The following is a 22,497-nucleotide window of genomic DNA, read 5'->3' as shown; positions in this document are numbered from 1 at the left end:
AAAAGCATTTGCTTTTGCTGCTGCACATAAGGGCAGCCTAATGCGCCTTTAAATTTACTACCTCTAATATGAGGTACTACATAATGTGCATTAATGAATGTGTGGACGTGCCTAGTGTGTGTAAGGATGCCCCCCTCCACCAGGACTGCAGCAGCCAGGGCCCCGTAGTTCAGACAAGACGTTGCAGCCTCATCTGTTCCACTTAGCATACACGGTGCAGTGTTGCCAGGTCTTAAATATGAAATTATCATATTGGAAGCTTAAATTATTGTATTTCCTGACAAAGTATCATGGACTGAAAAAAAAAAAAAAAAACCCTATGCAAATCAGTATGCAAAGAAATCTTCTTATTTACTTTATATTGTTCACTGTAGCTCTCCAGCGAAGGAGTGAGAACTGGGTTGTCAAAGTTGAAGCCTTTCTTTATTTGGAGGCAGGTCATCAGAAGGAAGTGCTGACAGGTAACCTGAAAGCTGGCTAAGCCTCCCTGAGAGTGACTTGGGTCTTTGCATATGCTGCATCTATTACCTGCCTTCAACATTACCATAGTCTCCCAGTGCCTGGCACAGGGGGTTTGTCCCTGAAGGGTTGCAAAGCACATTTTTCCCAACTATTTAGTTGGTCTAATAACTGATACTGTCACAAAGAACCTTGCTTTAAAATGACAGTACAATTTGAACACTGTTAGCATTATTTCTTGTACCGTGTGCAACGGTTGAGAATTTTGTGCCAACACCATCAGTACTGCACCCCTGCCCAGTTGGCCGCCTGCCATTCTGGGTATCTCCTCAGAGGCGGCCCCTTTAAGGTGGCCGCCATCTTCACTCAGGGCAAGCCGCCTGCAGCTCCGCGCGCCCTGAAGCCGCCCCAGCCGGTCCCCGCCAGGCGCCGCTGTTCATTGGCCAGCCGAGTCTCGCGCGCTCGTGGAGGCCGCGGCGCCGATATCCCGGCCTGCCCCGCACCGTGGATTCCTTTTCCGGTTGCCCATTTTCTCCGCCGGGAGGTAAGGCCGCGCGCTGCCCGCCCATCCGCCGCCATCCGCCGCAGTGCGGGGCCGGGAGCGCCCGAGCCAGGTGGCGGCGGCGGGTCTGGCTGGAGCCGGGGCCGGGCCGGGCCCTGCATGGGGCGGGGGCGGGGGAGGGGGAGCCGGACTGGGCTAGACTGGAAGGCGGGGAGAAAGCTGCATTGGACTAGACTCGACGGGGGGGGCCGGGCCGGGCTGGGGCGGGGGCCACGCCTGGGCTGCTGTTGCCGAACCCGTAACCCCCGTGGGCGCTGTGTGCTCGCAGACCCTCGGCCAGCATGGCGCCCAGCCGCAATGGCATGATCCTGAAGCCGCACTTCCACAAGGACTGGCAGCGCCGCGTCGCCACCTGGTTCAACCAGCCTGCCAGGAAGATCCGCAGGTGAGCACTTGGGCGCTGCGTTCCTTTGCTGCGGGGCTCGGCGTCTCCCGGAGCCGGCCCGTCTCGGTGCAGCGAATGTCGCCGCGCGTTCTCCCGTGACAGCGCCACGGCCCAGCTGGCCGCCCACCTCCTGGGGTGAAGTGTCATCGGTGAGGAGACGCGCCAGGCGCTGGAACGCCGAGCACACGGCCGTGACTGCCACGGGCACGGTGTACACGCCAAGGCACCAGGCTCATCCTGCGCAGCTTCAGCAGCTAAAGTTTTTTGCTCAAAGACGACGTAAAGCCATGTCGCGTAGCAGTGGTGAGCGGAGGCTGAAAGGGAGAGTGAGCTGGGTGTGAGCGGGGCTTTTTCCCCACTGCTCCCCTCACTCCAGCAGTTCAGCTGTGATTCAGAGGCCGGGCTCTGCACTCCCATGCGGAGGTTTTGCTTGCCATGGTGTTAGAAGGGGATTAAAAAAACCCCAGCACTTCATTTTAAAATAGAGGGGCCCAGTAAAATGATGCAAGCCCTGGCCTGGCTCCGCGAGCCTTGCGCGTCTTGTTACCTCTACAGTCAAATGATGAAAATTCTCCGGAATCTCTGTACCGCCTTGATGATTCCCTTGAACCCTTTTCCAGCTGATGACTGTAGGGTTTTGTGCAAGGGCATGTCTTTGCTGTACTTTGTTTGCAGCATTGACTGATTAGGCATGTTCCTTGCCTCATCTGCCCTCAAATGTGTTCTTAATGAGGGGGGACACAGACGCTTCGATGGCTCGTCTTGTGGCTCAGGGGTTTTGTGTCTGACAAAATACTGTTTTCCCAACTCTGTCCTATGACACTTCCAGGCGGAAGGCACGTCAGGCAAAGGCTCGTCGCATTGCTCCGCGTCCTGTCGCCGGGCCCATCCGCCCCATGGTGAGGTGTCCCACTGTTCGATACCACACAAAAGTTCGCGCTGGCCGAGGATTCAGCTTGGAAGAGCTCAGGGTGAGTACGCACAGGCAGTTAACGTCTCGTTGAGCACACGCATGCATCTGTAATGTTCCAGCTCCTGGAGACTTGTGAGGGGGGTGTAGCCTGAAGTCTCGGCAGCTCTGTAATTAAGCGCTGCAGCTCCGTTTTCTCAGTGAATGGGCAAAATGGGCTCCTTGATGAGAGAGCCTCCTTTGGTGTGGCCTGGTTATTCTGTGGCTCGTTAACATAGCATGAAAGCAGCTATGATTTGTTCACCAATTAGCATCTGTTGAAAGGACCTGCACGTGTGACGGGTTTTCAAGTTTTGCATCATTGGTGAGATTATAGGGGTGGCAGCTGGTGATGGGTACGTAATGCCGCAGGTGCAGAAAGTGGGCAGTGTGGCCGTGAGGATGTGGAAGCAGCAGAGTTTCAATGCAGGAATGTTTGGGTGTTTCAAGCGACATGGCTGGCTTACCAGTTACACCCATTTTGTTTCTGGAGCTAAGACTGATGGAACAATCTTAAATGGCATGTGCTTTGGCAAGTGTTCTTGCCCTTCTGTGTCAAAAAAACAATTTCATCTGGCTTGTAGATGTAGACTAATGCTCCATATCAGCCTTTGTGTTGCAGCATGAGCAGATCGGTGCCTCCCCGGATGCTCAGCAGAGGCAGGGGAGAGTGGGATGATGCATATGGCCTTTTGCACAGCAAGATCCTGGAAGAGCTGATGCAGGCCCCCCCTCCCCCCCAAGGTGCCTCAAGCTGCCTTGTTACCAGGGTTTCTGGAGAGTGAGGTTTTTCTTGGGAAGAGTCAGCACCAAGAACTTAGTTGAGTGTTTTCATGTTGAGCTAGGTTCATAGTCAAGCCAAATGTCAGTACTACCTGGTAGAGTGCTGACACCTTATTAATACCGTCAGGTTCATGCCAACCCAGTGGGCATGGGGCTTAAGTCACCAAGTTGCCACTGGAGTTAGTGGCATAAGCCACTGACCAAATGCGGTGACCCTTATTTCAGGGGGTGAAAATGTCCCCTAAGTCCATGTTCTTGAGGCTCAGAGGATGCTGACCAGCTTCAGATGCTTCTTGTTTTGCATTTGAATCCTCGCACCTGTTGTTCTAACATCTGTTAACATCTGACTTCTAGACTGAGTGCAGTTCATGCCTCTGAACCAGTGCTCCTGCTTCTGGTGGGCCTTACAGTCAGATGATGACACTGTCTCCAGAATCTCTGCCATCTGTGATGACCACATTTGAACCCTTTTCCAGCTGATGACTGTAATGCTTCCTCGAGCAGGGCAGTGGGTTTAGCAGTCACCTGAATATTGATGCAAACACTGTCCTCTTCCTCCAGCTGGCTGGCATCAACAAGAAGTTTGCCCGCACTATTGGAATCTCTGTGGATCCCAGGCGACGGAACAAGTCGACAGAGTCCCTACAAGCCAATGTTCAGAGGCTGAAGGAGTATCGCTCCAAACTCATCCTCTTCCCACGGAAGCCGTCAGCACCCAAGAAGGGAGACAGCTCTGTAAGTACTGTTGGCCCTAGGAGCTTTTCTCAGGTTCCTGCTCATGTTGCTGAGGTTTGGTTATAGCTGGTATTATTGCACAGCTGTAAAACACTTGTGACTTGAGTGCATCTTGTCACATAAAGTGTCCACTGCAGAATGATTCTCTTCACACATCCACTGAAGACCCTATAACTTGTAGTTGTTGTGGGACGCTGCAGCCTCGGGATGGTTTGGCTAAGACCAAGTGCAGCAGTGGCTTACAGCCGCCTCTGCTAGGAGCCATGCTGTGCTGTTCTGGAGGCACCTCTCAGGCTTCCACTCAAACCTCATTTTAATGCAGCGTAAATTGCTGCACACAAAATATCTGACTTGCTTAGAGCAGTTGATGTGTGCCAGGGGCTCTGGACTACGTGCTTTGCCATGAAAACAGTTACAAGCAAAGCAATAGAGTAAAGCAGTGCAGTTTGGAGTGGGGGTGGGACTTGCTGAAAGAGCAGCTGGTCAGTATGAGGCAGGGTGCACCCACTGACTGTCACATCATTCTGCAGAGTAGCCGTTTCCATCTCAGAAGTTCAGAAGCCAGGGGCCCCTTCTGCATGTGCCTCTGCATAGGCTCCTCTGGGAAGAGATGCGTGTGCGCCCAGAGAAATGGGACATTTCCCAAGGGGGAGGCATTCTGAGCCATCTCCCCAGGCTATGGTTGTTCCAGGCTTTTTACTTGTTCTTAAATACAGTTTCTCATGCTTCCTGTGGCACAGCCAGCCAGCAGGGCTGGATCAAGCTGTACTAAACTGCTTATTGAAAGGGTGTCGATGTGGGAGGAGGGGGCGTCACCTTGGCCATACTGTGGCTAACCAGTTTGAACAGCAGGTTTTAGCATCGGGGTGAATGTGTTTCCCAAGCTGGGGAAACGTTATCGACGGGGCTGGGAGCATCTCTGCATTTCGTTCTAGGACTGATGGAAGCAGAGATGTGAAAAGGTGACGTTGATACGGCTCTGCTCCTTTTCTGGCAGCCAGACACTTGTGAAGGCTCTGGCATCACTACGCCCCGGTGCAGCTAGAAGCAAACGTAGCATGTCTCTGATGAACACGTATGCTGCTCTAAATTAAGCCCACGCAAATGAATGGAGCTGACCCTGGGTCTCTAGAATGCTGTAAACAGCCGGAAGAGTAGCTCTGCCCTGTTGGGTCAAGGAGTCTGAGGCATGAATTGGTGACTGCAGTAGACTTTGCATGGTGCGACTTTAAAATGGATGTTGTTCTGCCAGGCCATGCTTGGAGACTTGCCTCCACATAGCAGTGCCACCAGGAGCTCCTAGTGTAGATACCCTTGCACTAGCACAGCTGCGCCCTTATCTGTGTTGCATGTGGGGTGGCTCTGCTCACATCAGTGCAAAACACAGTTTTGCCAATACGGTTGTGCCCATGTAGGAGGGCTCTACTGACAGGGTCTCCAAGTGTCAGTCTAACCCTGGTCACCAGGGACTTGGCCGCCTCCAAGGACTGTGGCCGGTCAAGTGGAGATGCATCACCATCTCCTTAAGCACCAGAGAATGCTTTCCCTGCCTGGGCACTTGCTGGGTCAGGTGCACACCACTCCAGTGGAGAGGGAAGCGTTGTGTTTAGCTGAATCTTGCCAGTCAGAGAAGAGCCCATCTTGGGCTGATGCTGCTGAAATGCCAGCACAGTGCTCCAGAGGTATGCAGCAGGGCAAGCTTCTGTGCTTGTGTTTCCAGACTCTAGGCTGGATGTGGAGTGAGGAATGGTGGAGGGCTTGTAGAAGAGGTACAGGGACCCTGCACCGGAGCCAGGCATCAGGAGCCATGCACAGGGAGGATTTTGGCTTTTGGTTTCAGTGCTGACCTGGGTGGCTTCAGGGCTGCTGCTGCAGGGCCCTTTCCTGCAGGCCTTTACGGAGCTCCGCAATCACTTCTCCCCTCTCTCTTCCACAGGCAGAAGAACTCAAGATGGCGACTCAGCTGTCTGGACCTGTTATGCCTATTAGGAGCGTAAGTGAAACTGCAAGTCCTGTCCTTTGTTCAACTTCCCTGACTCCAGGTGGTGCTAGGATGGGAGCTCTGACTGCAGAGCAGTCTGTCCTGATGGCTTTTCCCCTTTGTCAGTGCTGCAGCGTAACACTGTGGTTAAGTTGTGCCATCTCTAGACAGCAGCAGCTCCTGAAGCCGAAGGAACAAGAGTCCGCTAAACTTGTCCTCGTGTCTGTTTGTTTGAGAGGAGCTGGCAGGCCAGGTTCTGTGCCACCGCAGAACGCGGGGCTCAGAGCTGAGTGCATGCTAAAAGTGCACCAAGTACAGCTTTGTCAGTGTGAAACCACCTGAAATGTGCGGCTGTTCTACGGGTGTAGCAGCTGAGCTCCCCTTCAGACAGCTGCTGCCTTCTAGCTGGGGGGAGCCGTTGGGCCCTGGGTTCTGCGCTGAGGATTCAGGCTGACATTTGGAGGGCTCTGAGCCGCACCAGCAGTTGCGTGTGCCCAGCTATGCGCATTGGCAGTGAGGTCTCGGCAACCAAGGGGGCTGGTCAGTCCCACTCATACTGGCCAAGAGAAGCCGTGGGTTTGTGTAGCGTGCGCTTGAGGCATTGCCCAGGAGCTGTGTGATCTGGCTGTGGGAGGGCTCTGCCGGGAGCTGGATGGGACAAGGCCTGGGTGAAGTATCCCTGTCAGTCTCAGCATGTGGCTGTGTGCAAGTCGGTGCTGAGCCTTTATCGATGCATCACTGGCAGTCTTTGCCCCTGTGTGTAACCGCCTGGCTCTGGCTCTGCTCCTGCCAGGTGTACAAGAAGGAGAAGGCCCGGGTTATCTCAGAGGACGAAAAGAACTTCAAGGCCTTTGCCAGCTTGCGCATGGCCCGGGCGAACGCGCGCCTGTTCGGTATCCGGGCAAAGCGAGCCAAGGAGGCTGCAGAGCAGGACGTGGAAAAGAAGAAGTGAGCACATCTGCGAACTGTTAATAAAAGAGCCTAGGACCGTGACCTGGTGTGGGGTCTTCTTGGGCCACACAGAAGGGACTGGGATGACCCAGGAGGGGCAATGCTTTCACGGCCACACGGGCATCGGGGTTGCTCTTTTCCCCCTGACTAGTCTGCCCTGAGCACGTGCACCCCATGCCACAACCACAGGCCTCGCCGTAATCTTGATGTGCGCGTGGCCTCTTCCGACAGGGCCAGGGAAGGAGCTCTGGCAGCCTAGAGCAGCGCTTTTCATTTACACAGCAAAAGTTCCCTGCCAGCCTGTTTCCGGTGCTAGCCCAGCTGCTTTGAGGGATCTCTAAACAGATGGCTGCTGACTGATGAGGGAGGACATCGCCCCCCCATTCTGTTCCCTTCTAGTGGCAGCCTGCTCGCTTTGCCTTGGAGACGGAGCTGAATTTCCCCACTCAGGAGCTTGGCTGGATCTGGCTTTCCTTGTAAAGGGCAGCGCGACATCCGTTGTGGCCCTTGGCAGTGGTAAGGGGCATCTGTCTAGTGCCACAGTAACCGCGCCTTCCCCTCCCGCAGTCCCGGGTGCTCCAGGCAGATTTGGGAAGTAGAAGGACTTGGGGGCCCACTGGGGTGCAGCAGGCTGGCTTCAAGGGGCTGGATGTCCAGTGTCCTCAGTCCCCCTCTGACAGGGCACTTGGGGCTGGGCCCTCAGAGTAAGCAAGCTGCTGGCTGTCCCATCACATTTAAAATGGAGGTGGTGTGAGAGCCTCCAAGAGCTGCCTCAGCCCCTTGTCAGCCTCCTGCACAGAAGCTGGTACTTGCTTCCTCCTATGCAGGAGAGAGCGCATCTCACGGGATCCCCACCCCTGGGGATTTGGGCACTGCCTGAGCACTGAACCCCAGCTGGCCAGTCCTGCAGGCTGCTATGCTGGCGTTCCAGGGCAGCAGACCCCCCCACCATGGTTCGTCTGGTGTTGCTTAGCCGTCAGCTTTTGACATCTGAGGCATCAGATTTGGGAGGGGGCTGTTTGCTTAACTTCTAAGCATATGAGGCCTGTCAATGCTCTCTCCCATGCCCGGATCCTGCATGGTTTGGGTAGGGAGTGGAGCTGGTTTGTCTCCACTAGTGCTGGGTGTTGCTTTGCAGTCTGAGCAAGCCTCCCTTTCAGGGCTGCGCCCTGTGAGGAGAAAGATCAGGGCTGCCTGGGTCAAGAGAAGAGCTGCGCCCGCATCCTTTCCGGTGAAGGCTGGGCTACTACAACACGAGCATCTGCGCGGGGGCGGAGGCTGCCTGGTGATTCAGGAACGAGCCCGGAGTACTCACTGCCGTCACAGTGACTTCGCTTTGTTCCTGGTGGTTGTAGCATTTGTGGGTCTCGAGGGCACCCTGCTCAGCAGTTGGTGGGAGAAGCCCAAGGGGGTTGAGGAGGAGGAGGGCCTGCCGTGCGCCCAGGGAGTGGACCTACTGAAAAGCAACTGCCCCTGGGGTGGAACGCAGCATAGCATGGTGCCCGGCCACAGCCGATGCGGGGTGGAAAGGGGCCAAGATGCAAACCAGGAACACTTGTCAGATGCAGCTTGGGGATGAGTGGGCCCTTGGCTGGGTATAAGGCTCCCGAATTCCCCCTTCACCACTGGCCCAGACAGGTCTTGCTCCCCTGCAGGGTCCTGAGAGCTCCAGCGTATCAAATGCTGTCCCTTTTGCCCCCAAACATGAGCCAAGGGGGCATTAGAAGCAGGTTCCCGGGGCCGAGGTGCAGTTACTGGCTTCTGCCACGTGATGGAGCAGGTGGCTTCGGCTCCACTTGGTTCCTGTCTTCGGGGGAGCTCCGCGGTGGGGGTGTTGCCCCCAAGCTGCTGGGCCGGGGCCGTTTCTATGCTGCCGTGCTAGCGGGGCAAGCACTGGGCTCCCTGGCGCCATCAGCTCACAGGACAGCCGGTTCAGTCCAGCCCCCGGCACCTGCGGGCCCCTTTGTCCCCAAAGGGGAAGTGTTGCTCCCTTGCAATGCGCTTAACAGCGCGTCTGCTCAAGGGGCTGGTGCAGCATTGCCGAGTGGCTTTCTCTGGCACCCCATCCCGACGGCTGCCTGCCAAGTGGCGGCCGGGGGGCCTGGAGACACTGGTGCCAGCTCCCCTTGGCTGAGAGTCGGCATTGGGGGCACAGGCCCGGTTCAGCCCTGGCGGGGCCCTAGCCACGAGCCAAGCTGTCGGGGCCCCACAGCGGCAGCTGAGCGGAGGCGGCATGCGGCAGCCGAGTCCCCTGCCCAGCGCTGCTCAGCGCCACGTCCCAGGCTGGCAGCAGAAGAGCCTGCCCAGAGCTGGGGCGCGGCGGAGCACAGGAGACAACACTTCCCCAGGGACCTCCTGGCTCTGCCAAGGTACAGACCTGCCCCCCTTGCTAGGCAGGGAGTGGGGTGAGCCCCCCGGCCGCTCCAGGGAGCTGGCACGGGGGGTTGGAAGGCCCCGGGTGACAGCCGGGAGCCTCCCCTGCAGAGCAACGGGCATCGCAGGGAAATGCTTTAACCTGCGTCTGAATGGAAAGCACAGGCGTGCAACCCTCTAGGGGCATGCTTCCTCCCTGGCTCCGCTGTGCCTCAGTTTCCCCCACCTGGGCAATGGGAGTAAGGCTGCTGTTGGCAAAGGGCTCAGTACAGGGGCCATACAAGCAGCTGGACTTGCGGTATGTGCCAGCCTCAGCCTGCGCGTTCCCTAATTCCAGCTGTTTGTTTTAAGCCTGCCAGCTCCGGGGGGAACCAAAGCACGCGGGAAGAGCGTGGCTCGCTGTGGCCCTTTCACGCTGTGAGCTGGGTGCCTCTGCAGAGGGGCAGGGCCCCAGCCGCAGCACCAGGCCCCGTCTGCACTGCCCGGGAGATGCTTGCCCTTGCCCGGGCTCTGGGCACAGCCCCTCCTGCCAGCCCGGCCCCCCCCGCCAGCAGGTGGGTCAGGCCCAGGGAAGGATGCACGGTGCTAATAAGCAGAGCTGATGAAGCGCGTCCATCTGCGGTGGCCGGGAGCCGAGGCCGCGGGGCTGGCAGGCTGGTGCCATCCGTCCCGCTCGCGCCACCAGAGCCCTTTCCAAGGGCTCAGCCCGGCGCTCGGGGCAGGGCAGACTGCGACCAGTCACCGGGCAGAGCCCACGAGAGCTTGACCCCGAGGCTGGGCACAGGCCCCCACCGCTCCTGTGCTGCAGGGAGCTCCCCGCGGCCTGGCTCGGCCGGCTTCGGCCTGGGGCTGCTTCTGGCCACACAGGGCAGCGAAGCCTCACTCTGCTGGGGTGCAGGCATCCCCGCCCGAGCCTCCTGCGACTCGCGGCAGCTTGGCCAGCAGCTCTGGCCTGCGAGTCACCCGGTCGGGGAAACCTGAGCCGTTCTTACTCATGAGGCTGGAGCTGACGGATGCCCGCCTGGCGCGGCGAGGCAGCGGGGCAGATCGGCTCCTCTCCCATCCTGCTGCCCCACCTCGCACCCCGGGCAAGCGCCGGGCGCCTGCAGCACCCGCGGGGGCACGCCCGCCCCTGCCCGGGCCCTCGGGGGGCGGCGCCGGCTGCAGGCTGAGCAAGCCTGGGCTGCCCCGGCACGGGCGGGCCCCGCCCGGCCCCGATCTGGCGACGGCTCTGGCCCTGGCCCGCGGCCGGCTTTGGCGGGTGGCAGGGGCAGCTCAGGGCTGCAGCCCCGGTGCCCAGGACCGAGACTGGCAGGGCTCGGGCCGGCTACCGCCGCTGCCGTCCTGCGGCTCGGGCAGCCTCGCTGCGCCGGGGAGCCCGGGACCCAGGCCGGGGCGCAGGGCCCGCCTGGCCCCAGCGGCGCGGGGGGACCCCTGCCCCCCGCGCGGGCCGCCCTCGTTCCGCCGGGCAGCCCGGGGCGTCAGTGCCGGGCGTCGCGCAGCCGGAGAGCGGCTACGTGCAAAGCCGAGCCGCCGGCGAGCCCCGGTGCGTGCGGGCGGGGCAGCAGGGCCGCTGCACGGTCCCGGGGGCTGCGGGGAGCCGGCGGCTCGGCACGAGGCGCCTCCTGACGCCGGTGCCCCGAGAGCAGGCTTGCTCCCCCAGGGCGGGCAGCGCCAGCTTCGGGGCAGGGGCCGCAGCCTGCATCCCGCCGCGGGGGCTGGAGCCGGTGCGCGCCAGGCCCCAGGGCACGCTCCCCGCCCCAGCTGCGTGGCACGGTGCCCACGCCGGGCTGTGCTGGCTGAGGATCCGGCAGCCAAGCAGTTAAACCGAGCTTGTCGTCTCCCTCTTAGGGCTCCGCTCCGAACTGCAGCTTGAGTCAGCGGCTGTGGAGGTGGCAGGCGGTGCGGATGCCAGGGCTGGCCACGCGTGGGTCCGGCGCACGGCGGAGGGCAGCGGTGCCTGCACCGGGACAGGTGAGAGCTGGCGCCCTCCGGGCAGCGGGGGGCAGGGCTGGGGGCGATCCCACCTGCCAAGGGGCTGCCGGCGGGCTGTGGCAGGCACCGCATGCCAGGGCACCTGCACGACTCACCCGGCAAAGTTTCTCTGCAGCCGCTGCCCCCCCCGTGGCCCAAGCAGCCGGCCCTGGGCTGGGGAGACGCTGGCAGCCGGGAGACGGCACCGTGGGCACCCACAGGGTGGGTGCATGCGAGTGCGTGTGCAAGAGCACGCTTGCCCCCAAGGCAGGACGCCGCAGGCAGCGCCCGGGGGCACCTCCCCGAGGCTGGAGAGACCCCTTTCCGAGCCCAGCGGTGGCCCAGCTGGCAGCCCCGCGCGTGTGCCAGGCGCTGGGACGGGAGGAGGGGGGCAGGGAGCGCACGGCGGGAGCCGGCTCTGGGCTCCCCGCAGCACCGGCTGCCGGCTGGGATCCTGCTCAGCCCGCCCGGGCACCCCAGCCCCGGCCACGGCTTCGCCCGGTGGGAAGCGCGCGAGTCCGGCCGCAGCGGTTCCTGGCTGGGGCATCCAGCGCTTCCCGCGGGGGCGTTGTCCCCGCCGAGGAGCCAGGCCCCCGCAGCTGGGCGCTGCCCCGGGTCCGTGCCTGGCTCGGCTGCGTCGTGGGCCCCCCCGCGCCGGCGGCCGGGCTGGGGCTGGAGCCGGGGCCGGGGCCGGCGATGGCCCCCGACCTGCGCCGCGCGCGGCCGGGAGCCGGGTCCGCCCCGCAGGGCGCGCAGGTCGCGGCCATCGGCGCCCCGCTGCTAGCGCCGCCCGCACCCCGCACCCCGCACCCCGGGCGCGGGCTCCCGCCGGAGCTGCGCGGCGTGGGAGCGGGGTGCCCGGCGCTGCTCCCCCGGCGCCCTGCGCACAGGAGCCGGCGCGTCTGCGCTCGGGACCCTTGCAGGCCACCGCGGGCGCCGCGCCCGGGGTGGGCGGGGGGCGCCGAGGGGCGTGCGGGCCGTGGCGGAGCTGCCTGTCGGGGGCGGCCCACGACCCCGGCTCGCCCCCTTCCGAGGGGGAAAGGGCGGCGCTCATGAGCCCCTGATCGCTTGGCTGGCAGGCGGAGCCGGAGCCGGAGCCGGAGCCGGAGCCGGCGGCGGCACCCACCGCATGATGCGCGCGCCCCGGGGGCGCCGCTGACCGGCCGCCCGCCCCGGCCCCTGGCGCCGCCGCACGGAGCCCTCGGCCTCGCGGCGCGATGTCGGAGAGCCAGGACCCGGCGTCGCAGGCCTCGCTGGGCGTGGTGTCGGCCACCTGCGTCTCCAAGGTGGAGCTGCGGGTCAGCTGCAAGCACCTGCTGGACCGCGACACGCTCAACAAGTCCGACCCCTGCGTCGTGCTGCTCACGCAGGCCCAGGGCCAGTGGATGGAGGTAGGTGCGCGGCGCGGCGCGGCGCGGCGGCGGAGGCTCCTTGCGGGGCACGGGGAGGTTTCAGCGCCGTGGTCCCGGCTCTGCGCGCGGGGCACGGGGACGTTTCTGCGTGGGGCCTCCGGCGTGGGCACGCGTCGCTCTGCGGAGCGGTGCCCGGCGCTGCGAGGGGCGGCGGGGGGCAGAGGCCGCGCAGGCGACAAAGCCCCGCTACCCGGCGCTCCCTGCCCTCATTGCGCGTGCCGCGGCAGGCGTCGCCCGGTGCCCCGCACCCTGCCCGGCTGTTCCCGGTGCCGCGGCCAGGGCCCCGGGCCCCCGCGCTGCCAGGCAGAGCCCGGCCCCGCTCCCCCACCCCGCCCCGCTGCCGCACCCTGCGGATTATTTGCAGCTCCTCCAAGCCGGCTCGTTAATCCCCAGGGCTCAGCGCCTAATCCCTGACCCGCGTAATCGAGTCGCGGCCGGGGAGGGGCTGGCACCTGCGGGGGGGCTTGTTCTGGGCCGGGTTTCGGGTGCTGGGAGCCGACGGGGGGACAGCGGAGCCCCTCCGGCCTCGCCCGTGCCTCAGCTTCCCCGCGGTGCCAACCCCCCCGGCCCGGCGGTGGGCACAGCCCAGGCAGGCCCGGCTCTGCTCTCCCGGGGGCCCTGGCACGGGCCGGGGGCTCCTGGCGGGGCGCCCTCCCCAGGAAACCGCCCCGTTGGCCCGGAGCCGGCAGGGCAGGTGCGGTGCGCGGGAGGCCGCTCCGCTCCTGGGAGCTGCCCGCCTGCTGCCGGCGCGGCTCCGCGTGCGAAAATAGCGCGCCGTGCCCCTGCTGCGCCGCCAGCCTCCCCCGGCGTCCCGGGCACCTCCGAGCCCTCCTGCCGGTGGGCACGGCGCGGCCGCCGCCTGGCTCTGCCCCGGCGCCGGCCTGCTCGGCCCGGGCTCACGCTGCTCGCGGGCGCCTTGGGGGCTGTGCCGGGGCAAGGCGGCCGCGCGGAGCAGGCTGCTTTCCTGCGCAAGAGCGGGCGGCCGGTGCCAGGCTCAGGCCCGCGGCGTGGCCCCGCGGCTGTCCTGCGCGGACTGCCGGCTTCACGCCCGGCTGGCTCTCCGCTCGGGCTGGCCCGACTTGGCTCCCAGCCGCGCGCCGGGAGGCGGCTTGCTCCCGCGGGCCTTGCGGGCGGCCCCGCCGGCACGTGTTCGTTATCCCCTCCCGCTCAATCCGCCGCCTGCGGGGAGCGGAGCGGGCGCGCCGCTGCCAGGCAGCCGCGGCCCCTGCGCCCCCCCCCCCCCGGACGCGGCTCCGGCAGGCCCGGGCGCCGGGCGCGGGAGCTGGAGGCTGACGGCTGACGGCTGCGGCGGAAGGGCGCGGGGCACGGCCGCAGAGCGGCGCGGCGGGCCGTGCAGGGCTTCCCCCCGCTGCGCTCCTGAGCGGGCCGCTCTGCGGCCGACCAGCAACTCCCGGTCCGCCGAGGGGAGGAGAGGCTTTTGGAGGTCTCGCGGGAGAAGCACGCTGGCCTGAAGCCGGCAGCTGGTGCCAGGCGGTGCCCCGGGCGTGGCGCGGTGCCTCTGCTTGGGCTCACGCCCCGACCCCCTTCCGCAGCTGCCTGGCGAGCGGTCTCTGCGCGGGGCCCCCGGGGGGACAGGGTCTAGACCCGAGCGTCGGTGCCGCCCCGCCGGAGCCGGGGGTCACTGGCACCCGGGCAAGACCAGGAGAGCTTTCCGGCCCGTCTGCCGCGCCAGTAACCCCGGGCCCCGGCCGCACTGCCCGGCCCGGTGCGCAGCGCCGCCGCGGCGTGGGGCACGCCACAGTCCCGCAGCCAGGGCCCACAGCAAGGCGCTGGCACGCGAGGCGCCTGTCACAGGCCCGCGCAGGCCGCAGCAGCGGGTGCTGGGGGGTCGGGCCGGGTCCCTCCAGGCGCGCGGCTCCCCCCGGTCCCACTGTCCGGACGCGGGCCGCCCCCTGCTCCCGGGGCCGGGCCGCCTCCTCCGGCCCCGCCGCGGCTGCCAGGGTGCGGCGTCCCCGCGAGAGCATCGTCGCGCCAGGCCGGGGGCGCAGGCCCTGAGTGCCCCCGCGTTGCAGGTGGACCGCAGCGAGGTGATGAAGAGCAACCTCAACCCCGTCTTCTCCAAGATCTTCATGGTGGACTACTACTTCGAGGAGGTGCAGAAGCTGCGCTTTGAGGTCTACGACAGCCACGGCCACGCCAGCATCGGCACCCATGATGACGACTTCCTGGGGGGCATGGAGTGCACCGTGGGCCAGGTAACCCCCGTCCCGCTGGGCCCCCGCCGGCACGGCCGCGCCCTCCGCCTCTCCCGGGGAATCGCTCCCCTGGCACTGCTCCTCCCGGCACTGGTGGAAGTGCTCATTTAAACACTCTCCCTTCCTTAGTAGACTGCAGAGGTTGGGAACTGAGAGACCCTCCCTCAAGGGAAGTGGACAGAGCAAGGGTCTGCAGAGGTTGCCCGCTGCTCCGCGATAGCGTCTTGCTTAGTACTTCTTCTCATCCGTATACGCCCTGCCCGGCCGACCTGCCCCGCTGCCTCACACCCGCTTTCCCTTGCAGATTGTGGCTCAGAAGCGCGTGACCAAGCCGCTGTTCCTCAAGTACGGGAAGTACGCCGGCAAGTCCACCATCACGGTGCGTGCCCAGCTCTGCCCCGCGCCCCGTGTCCGCCTGCCCGGCTCCCGGCCCCCCGCACGCAGCCAGCCCCCGCCAGCCCCCAGGCAGCGGGCATTCCCGCGGGGTCTCCAAGGGATCCTTGCGGCCGGCCGGGAGCTTCCCGTGCCCCGCTGCACACGGTGCCCGGCACGTGCAGCGCCCTCCTTGCACGGGCGCCCTCGTCTCCCTGCAGGTGCTCTCCGAGGAGATTTCTGGCAACAACGGCTACGTGGAGCTCGCTTTCCGGGCCAAGAAGCTGGACGACAAGGTGAGCGCGGACGGGCCCGGGGCTGCCCCAGCTCAGGCCGCGGGGGGAGGCATGGTTTAGGAGTGGGCACAACCGTGTCCTGGCCCCTTCACCCCAGGATCGGGGCCTTGGGGGAGGCCGTGTCCCCAGCGCCGGGGCCCAGAGCTGCTTCCTCGGGCGGGTCCGGGCCGGCGCCACGCGGGATCTGCCTGGCAGCATGGAGTAAACCCAGAGCCCTTCCCCGCCTCGTGCCTCTCCCCCAGGACCTATTCAGCAAGTCGGATCCCTTCCTGGAGATCTACCGGATCAACGACGACCGCAGCGAGCAGCTGGTGTACCGCACGGAGGTGAGGCCTGGCCCTGGCGCGGGACCCAGGCGTGGGGCATCTCCGGGGTAGCCCGGGGCTGCGAGCTGCAGACTGTCGCTTTGAGGGGCCAGGGAGGAGCCGGCACCCTGCTGCCCACCCCCAGTCTCCTCCTCCGGTGCCAGGCCTCATGCCCCCTGCCTGCACCGGGGCCCCTGCGGGCTGCAAGGGAGGGGGCTCGGCGGCTGAGCAGCTGGCAGCCCCCCGCCGCTCTCCAGGCAGTCGTCACTCTGCACCTGTCGGCGGTCTCGGAGCATTAGGCGCTCGGCGGAGCAATTACCCCGTCAGGCGCTGTCAGCTCCTCGCTCAGGCTGTCCGCCTCTGCCTGCCGCCTGGGGCTGGCGCGGGGGCGGCGGGCTCCTGGGGGGGCTGCATACGGTGCCTCCGTGCCCCCGGGAGAGAGGCGGGGCGGGGCGCGGGGCTGCCTGCCGCGGGCTGACCCCTTCCTGGGCGCTCCTTGCCCCCGCAGGTGGTGAAGAACAACCTGAGCCCCGTGTGGGAGCCCTTCAAGGTCTCGCTGAACTCGCTGTGCAGCTGCGAGGACAAGAGGAGGCTGCGGGTGAGCGCGGGACGGGCCCCGGGGTCTACGAGCTGCCCCGGTGCGTCCAGGCCGGCCCCGGTGCAGCCGCCTCTCGCTGTCCTTGCAGTGCGTGGTCTGGGACTACGACACCCGGGGCAAGCACGACTTCATCGGCGAGTTCTTCACCACCTTCGAGGAGATGCAGAAAGCCACGGCGGGGAACAAGGTCTGGGCGGGCGCGGGGCGAGGTCCCGCTCTGCGCGCTGCGTGCCCGGGGCCGTGCCCCGTTGCTCCGGGGGGCTGGCTGCCTCCTCCTGCCCACTTCCAGCAACATGGAGACCGGGAGAGGGGAGGATGAGAGGAACTGCCCCTCCCCGCCAGCTTTTCGGGGGGTGTCTAGCGGGGTTGCTGGCTCCATGGCGGGCGCGCGAGGTCCGCTCGCTGCCCCCCGGGCCCGGGGCGGGGAGGCTGCGGCTCTGGGGTTGGGGTCGTGCCCGGCTGATGCCACCGCCGCCGGCCGCAGGTGCAGTGGGACTGCATGAACCCCAAGTACAAAATCAAGAAGCGCAACTACAAGAACTCGGGCGTCGTCATCCTGCTGGATCTGAAGGTGAGAGCGGCCAGGCCCGGCCCAGGCTCTGGGGACGCGGCGGGTGCAGCCACGCAGCAGCCCCCCGCTACGGGGACCGGCGTGGGGCTGCCCCGGGCTTTGCTGGAGCACGTGCCTGCGTGGAGAGCGTCTCGGGCACGCCTGGCCTGGCCCCGCGGCTGCCACGAGCCTCGGTGGTAACCGAGCCCCGGCCGCGCCGGGCTGCCTGCCCACGGGGGACCGGCCGGCGGGGTGGGTCCCCGCCGCGCCGGCTGACGCGGCGCTTGTCCGGCAGATCCACAGGGTCTACTCCTTCCTGGACTACATCATGGGCGGCTGCCAGATCCACTTCACAGTGAGTCGCGCTGCCGCGGCTGGCGCGGGGCCCGGGTCCTGGCCGCCGCGAGCAGTGCGGGCTCCCGGGCTGGGGGAGGGGCCGGGGGCCTGAGTCCGGCCCGAAAGGAAGGGTCTGCGGGGCACCAGCGCACCCGGGCCGGCGACCTCTGCGCTGGTGGGAGGTGCGGAGCAGCGAGGCTGCGGCCAGCCCGTGGCGGAGACGCCGCGGGACTGCGTTGCGGCAAAACCCACCACGCTGGAGAAGCCCTGGCACCGGAGGCCTTGCCCAGCCCGCCCCGCGGCGCCAGGGTGTCTGCACCGGGCCTTCCGCGGACGCGGATGCAGCTGCCCGCGGTGGGGCCGGCGCACGCTCCGGCTTCCGCTGTTCGTCAGCCGGCCGCAAGCACTCACAGCGCGCAGCGCGGGTGCGCTTGGCCCACTAGCTCAGCTGCGCGTGCAGGCAGCCGGCAGGACGGTGCACAGCTGCACACGGAGGCCCCCGCGTCCGCCAGCGTGCCCAGCCCGGGGTGCAGGGTCTTCCCTGCCGGCTGGAGCTGGGCTGCGGGGCGTTGCTTTGAGGCATTTGCGCAGCTGGGGTGGAGCGTGGGAGAGTTCGCAATCCCAGGCCCCCTCCTGCCAGCCCTCAGCCCAAGAGCTCTCACCCGAGCTTCCCGTAGGGCTGCGTTCCCCACTTGTCCTCACGCGCCCTGGGGCTTGTCCTGCTTCCCGCAGACCCGCGCGGCCCCGGCCCTGGTGTTTCTGCCTGGCCCCGCTACACGCGGGCAGGCGTCCCGCGAGCATCCTCCGCCCTCGGCTCTGCGCTCGGGGCGCGCAGCAGGCCGGGACTTGGCCCCTCCGCTCTCCCCCGGGGCCTGCGCAGGGGCTGCGTGGCGTGCACCGCTGACCCCACGCCTCCCACCCCAGGTGGCCATCGACTTCACGGCCTCCAACGGGGACCCCCGCAACAGCTGCTCCCTGCACTACATCAACCCCTACCAGCCCAACGAGTACCTGAAGGCCCTGGTCGCCGTGGGCGAGATCTGCCAGGACTACGACAGGTGAGGCCCGCCCGCCCGCCCGCCCGGCCCGCCCGTGGCCGGCCCCGGAGCCGGGCGGCCCGGCCGGCCCTGACCCCTGCTCCCTTCCAGCGACAAGAAGTTCTCCGCCTTGGGCTTCGGCGCCAGGATCCCGCCCAAGTACGAGGTGAGGGGCAGGGCGGGCCGAGCCGCGGGCCGGGAGCCGCCGCCCGCTTCCGCAGCCGCCGGCCCCCCGGGTGCTGCGGCCCCGAGTCCCGCGGCTCTCTGCCCCCGCAGGTGTCGCACGATTTCGCCATCAACTTCAACCCGGACGACGACGAGTGCGAAGGTGAGCGGCGAGCCGGGCTCCGGGGGGGGGGGGGCGGGGGGGGCGCCTGCCTCACCGGCCGTGCCCCCGCCAGGCATCCAGGGCGTGGTGGAGTCCTACCAGAACTGCCTGCCCAAGATCCAGCTCTACGGCCCCACCAACGTGGCCCCCATCATCGCCAGGGTGGCCAGGGTGGCCGCCGAGGAGGAGCGGACGAGGGAGGCTTCGGTGAGTCCGGCCCGGGCGGCTCCGGCGGGGGTGCCCCGGGCCCCGGCACGCGCGCGGCGGCGGCGGCGGAGGGGGGGCGCTCCGCCTGGCCCAGGTGCGGCCGGCGCGGGGGGGCTCCTGCTGCCGGGGCGCCCGCGGGCCTGCGTGTGCACCCGTGCGTGAGCACGGCCGGGCACGTGCGGCCGCCGCGTGGGGCTGCAATTAAAAGCCTGTCAATAATTCACGGCCGCGGGCGCGGGGGGCTGCGGCGAAATGTCGCTCTCTGCTCGCCCAGCCCCTCGCCGCCGCCGCCGCCCCTCCGCCGCGCGCGGGGCCGGAGCCGGGGCCGGGGCCGGGCGGGACAGGCCCGCGGCGGTCTGCGGGAGAGGGGGGGGTGGCTCTGGGGGCTGCAGCCGGGGCAGGGGTCATGGACCGGCTGTGCGGTGGGGAAGGGCGGCGCGCCTGCCCCGGGTGCTGGGGGGAAGGGGTCTGTCCTGGGCACGGGGGCTGATCCCAGGGGCGGGAAGGGGTCTGCCCTGGGTGCCGGGGGGGCAGGGGGGCTGATCCCAGGCGCTGGGGGGCAGGGGGTCTGCCCTGGGCGCCGGGGGGGCAGATCCCAGGGGCGGGAAGGGGTCTGCCCTGGGTGCCGGGGGGGCAGGGGGGCTGATCCCAGGCGCTGGGGGGCAGGGGGTCTGCCCTGGGCGCCGGGGGGGCAGATCCCAGGGGCGGGAAGGGGTCTGTCCTGGGTGCCGGGGGGGCAGGGGGGCTGATCCCAGGCGCTGGGGGGCAGGGGGTCTGCCCTGGGCGCCGGGGGGGCAGATCCCAGGGGCGGGAAGGGGTCTGTCCTGGGCACAGGGGCTGATCCCAGGGGCAGGAAGGGGTCTGCCCTGGGTGCCGGGGGGGCAGGGGGGCTGATCCCAGGCGCTGGGGGGCAGGGGGTCTGCCCTGGGCGCCGGGGGGGCAGATCCCAGGGGCGGGAAGGGGTCTGTCCTGGGTGCCGGGGGGGCAGGGGGGCTGATCCCAGGCGCTGGGGGGCAGGGGGTCTGCCCTGGGCGCCGGGGGGGCAGATCCCAGGCACTGGCGGGGCACGGGGGCTGATCCCAGGGGCGGGAAGGGGTCTGTCCTGGGTGCCAGGGGGCAGGGGGACTGATTCCAGGCGCTGGGGGGAAGGGGTCTGTCCTGGGCACGGGGGGGCAGATCCCAGGCACTGGCGGGGCACGGGGGCTGATCCCAGGGGCGGGAAGGGGTCTGTCCTGGGTGCCAGGGGGCAGGGGGACTGATTCCAGGCGCTGGGGGGCAGGGGGTCTGCCCTGGGGCGGGGGGGCAGATCCCAGGGGCGGGAAGGGGTCTGTCCTGGGCACAGGGGCTGATCCCAGGGGCGGGAAGGGGTCTGCCCTGGGTGCCGGGGGGGCAGGGAGGCTGATCCCAGGCGCTGGGGGGCAGGGGGTCTGCCCTGGGGCGGGGGGGCAGGAGGTCCTGTCCCCCTGGGCGCCCCTCACGGCGCCCGTGCCCCCGCCCCCCGCAGCAGTACTTCATCCTGCTCATCCTGACGGACGGCGTGGTGACGGACATGGCGGACACGCGCGAGGCCATCGTGCGCGCCTCCTACCTGCCCATGTCCATCATCATCGTGGGGGTGGGCAACGCGGACTTCACGGACATGCAGATCCTGGACGGGGACGACGGCGTGCTGCGCTCCCCCAAGGGCGAGCCCGTCCTGCGCGACATCGTCCAGTTCGTGCCCTTCCGCGAGTTCAAGAACGTGAGTGGGCCGGGCCGCCTCTGCCACTGCCGCCCCGTGCAGCCGGGCACGGCCCTTGGCCTCGCCGCGTCTCGGGGTCCCCGTGCCCACGCCCACGGGGAGCCGGGGGCACTTGCGGGCGCCCGGGGTGACGGGACCCGCGCTCCGCCTTTGCCCGCAGGCTTCGCCCACGGCGCTGGCCAAGTGCGTGCTGGCCGAGGTGCCCAAGCAGGTGGTGGAGTACTACAGCTACAAGGCCTTCCCGCCGCGCTGCCCCAAGGCCCAGACGCCCGACTCCGCGCTCGGCTCCCCGCAGTGACCCCGCGCCGCGGGGCGGCCCGCTCCGGCCCAGCGCTGCTGCCAGCGCCGGGGGGCACGGAGCCCGGCGCCCCCCCCGGCGGAGCTCCCCGCAGCCCCGGGCGGCGCGGGGCCGGTGCCGGGCCTCCCTTGCTGCCCCCGCCACACCGCCCCCATCCCTGTGCGCGCCGCCCGGTCCCGCGCATGCCGCCCGCCAGCTCCACGTGTGTCCGTGCCGTGCGTGGTCGTCCGCATGCCCGCCCCGCCGGCCTCGCTGTACGAGCCGAGCCCCCAATAAATGGCTCGCTCCGTTTTGTCCCACATGCGTGCCTCTCCTTGGGGTGGGGGGCTCAGCCCAGCGCCCCCGGCCTGGCTGCCGGGCTCCCGCTCTGCGTGCGGGGCTGTGAGAGGCACGGCCGCCTTGCCCACGGCCTGGCGTGCGGAGGAAAGCGGTGGGGGTGCCTGGGGGCAGGCACTGCCCGTGCCGCCTCGGCGGGGCTGGCACGGGGCGGGCAGAGCCCCGGGCCCCGCGGAGCCCGCACCCGCGTGTGCCGTGACGGGAGACGGAGAGCCTGGATGGCCTCGCGTCAGGGCAGCACCCCCGAGAGCCACCCTGCCCGGGGAAGCGCCCAGGCCGGGGCCCTGCTCACGCGTCCCCTGCACATGGCGATGAACACGTGCGCGCGGCTCCCTGCACACACGCACACGCAGACTAGCACTCGCTACGCCCACGCCCTGCGCAGTCACAGCCCAAACCCGGCACGGTGACACAGCCGCTGTCTCCGTCTCTCTCACACGCGCGTGCCTCCAGTCACTTGTGCCCACACACCCGGCACTGTCTCACACACGCTCCCCTGCACTCATTCACATGTATTCTAGCATACACACGGCGCTTGGTCCCATGTGGACGCGCACATGCACACCGACCCCTTTGCAATCCTGTACATGTGCACCCAGACCTCCGTCACATGCATGCACACATGCGCCTCTGCACTAATTCACATGCCACCCCCCCCCGGGAGTCACACATGCGCGCACACATCCACACCCCGGAGGTATTCACATGAGTACACACAACCCCCCCCGAAGTCATTAACATGCACCCCCCCCCCAACACTCACATATATTATTAACACACACGAGGGCCTCTGCAATCATTCACATGCACACACCTCCCCGGCATTCAGTTACATATGCACCCCCCACCACTGCAATCATTCACAGAGCCACACACGTGCACCAACCCCTCTGCAATCATTGACACATACACACGTACAGTCGTGTGTTTACACACGTGTGTGCAGACCCCCGCAATAATTCACACGCACAGCCCCCAGTCACAGCCATGCATCCATCCCGCCGTGCGCTCATTCCCATGTGCGGCTGCTCCAGGAGCCCTGGGGCGCTGCCCACACCCCTGCCCCTCATCCTGCTGTGACACCGCAGCTCCCCGGGCCCTTCCAGCAGCGGGGCCAAGCAGGCGCTTTCCCTCGTTGCACCAACTGCTGCTCCGCCGGGAAGTCTCCCCGCGGGGGGTGCCCAGGCCTGGCTCGCATGCCGGCTAAGCCACGGGCACATGGCCCTGCGTGCACGGCGGAGAGGTGGGCAGCCGAGCTGGCAGAGCTCAACCCACCCCCTCGGCAGCAATTCCGGCCCGTTTCGTCGCTGTAC

The 22,497-nt window shown here is 67.0% G+C and overlaps 2 protein-coding genes and 2 non-coding genes across 5 annotated transcripts; all 4 read left to right on the top strand.

Annotated features, from left to right (window-relative positions):
- Positions 1 to 880: 880 nt before the first annotated feature.
- Positions 881 to 6,847, top strand: RPL13 (ribosomal protein L13). Its single transcript, XM_090062689.1, has 6 exons — positions 881 to 1,003; positions 1,290 to 1,406; positions 2,236 to 2,377; positions 3,700 to 3,873; positions 5,810 to 5,866; positions 6,648 to 6,847. Exons 2-6 carry the CDS (start codon positions 1,303 to 1,305, stop codon positions 6,804 to 6,806), a joined length of 636 nt encoding a protein of 211 aa, XP_089918815.1. The 5' UTR covers positions 881 to 1,003; positions 1,290 to 1,302; the 3' UTR covers positions 6,807 to 6,847.
- Positions 1,968 to 2,047, top strand: LOC149857020 (small nucleolar RNA MBII-202). Its single transcript, XR_016444364.1, has one exon. It is a non-coding gene; the product is annotated as a small nucleolar RNA MBII-202 (small nucleolar RNA).
- On the top strand, positions 3,554 to 3,636 carry LOC149857019 (small nucleolar RNA MBII-202). The gene has a single exon (XR_016444365.1). It is a non-coding gene; the product is annotated as a small nucleolar RNA MBII-202 (small nucleolar RNA).
- A 344-nt stretch (positions 6,848 to 7,191) lies between the features above and the next one.
- CPNE7 (copine 7) lies at positions 7,192 to 20,987 on the top strand. Of its 2 annotated transcripts, none has more exons than XM_090062680.1 (17): positions 7,192 to 7,321; positions 11,030 to 11,152; positions 12,232 to 12,543; positions 14,598 to 14,780; positions 15,085 to 15,159; positions 15,374 to 15,448; positions 15,691 to 15,774; positions 16,262 to 16,351; positions 16,440 to 16,538; positions 16,836 to 16,922; positions 17,197 to 17,256; positions 18,162 to 18,295; positions 18,386 to 18,440; positions 18,551 to 18,602; positions 18,676 to 18,809; positions 20,314 to 20,550; positions 20,711 to 20,987. In XM_090062680.1, exons 3-17 carry the CDS (start codon positions 12,370 to 12,372, stop codon positions 20,846 to 20,848), a joined length of 1,677 nt encoding a protein of 558 aa, XP_089918806.1. In that variant the 5' UTR covers positions 7,192 to 7,321; positions 11,030 to 11,152; positions 12,232 to 12,369; the 3' UTR covers positions 20,849 to 20,987. The 2 variants fall into 2 exon arrangements, with proteins under 2 accessions (XP_089918806.1, XP_089918807.1); XM_090062681.1 differs by lacking the exon at positions 7,192 to 7,321 and adding an exon at positions 10,706 to 10,724.
- The last annotated feature ends 1,510 nt before the right edge of the window (positions 20,988 to 22,497 follow it).

Source organism: Crocodylus siamensis, chromosome 9 (assembly GCF_052110815.1).
Source record: "Crocodylus siamensis isolate JL-2025a chromosome 9, ASM5211081v1, whole genome shotgun sequence".
Lineage (NCBI taxonomy): Eukaryota > Metazoa > Chordata > Crocodylia > Crocodylidae > Crocodylus > Crocodylus siamensis.
This window is presented reverse-complemented; position numbering and strand designations above follow the sequence as displayed.

Coding starts and splice junctions, on each gene's coding strand:
- RPL13 (XM_090062689.1), top strand. CDS start 1,303: ATGGCGCCCAGCCGCAATGGCATGATCCTGAAGCCGCACTTCCACAAG. Junction 1,407..2,235: donor CCTGCCAGGAAGATCCGCAG/GTGAGCACTTGG, acceptor TGACACTTCCAG/GCGGAAGGCACGTCAGGCAA. Junction 3,874..5,809: donor CCAAGAAGGGAGACAGCTCT/GTAAGTACTGTT, acceptor TCTCTTCCACAG/GCAGAAGAACTCAAGATGGC.
- CPNE7 (XM_090062680.1), top strand. CDS start 12,370: ATGTCGGAGAGCCAGGACCCGGCGTCGCAGGCCTCGCTGGGCGTGGTG. Junction 17,257..18,161: donor GCTGCCAGATCCACTTCACA/GTGAGTCGCGCT, acceptor CTCCCACCCCAG/GTGGCCATCGACTTCACGGC. Junction 18,441..18,550: donor GGATCCCGCCCAAGTACGAG/GTGAGGGGCAGG, acceptor CTGCCCCCGCAG/GTGTCGCACGATTTCGCCAT.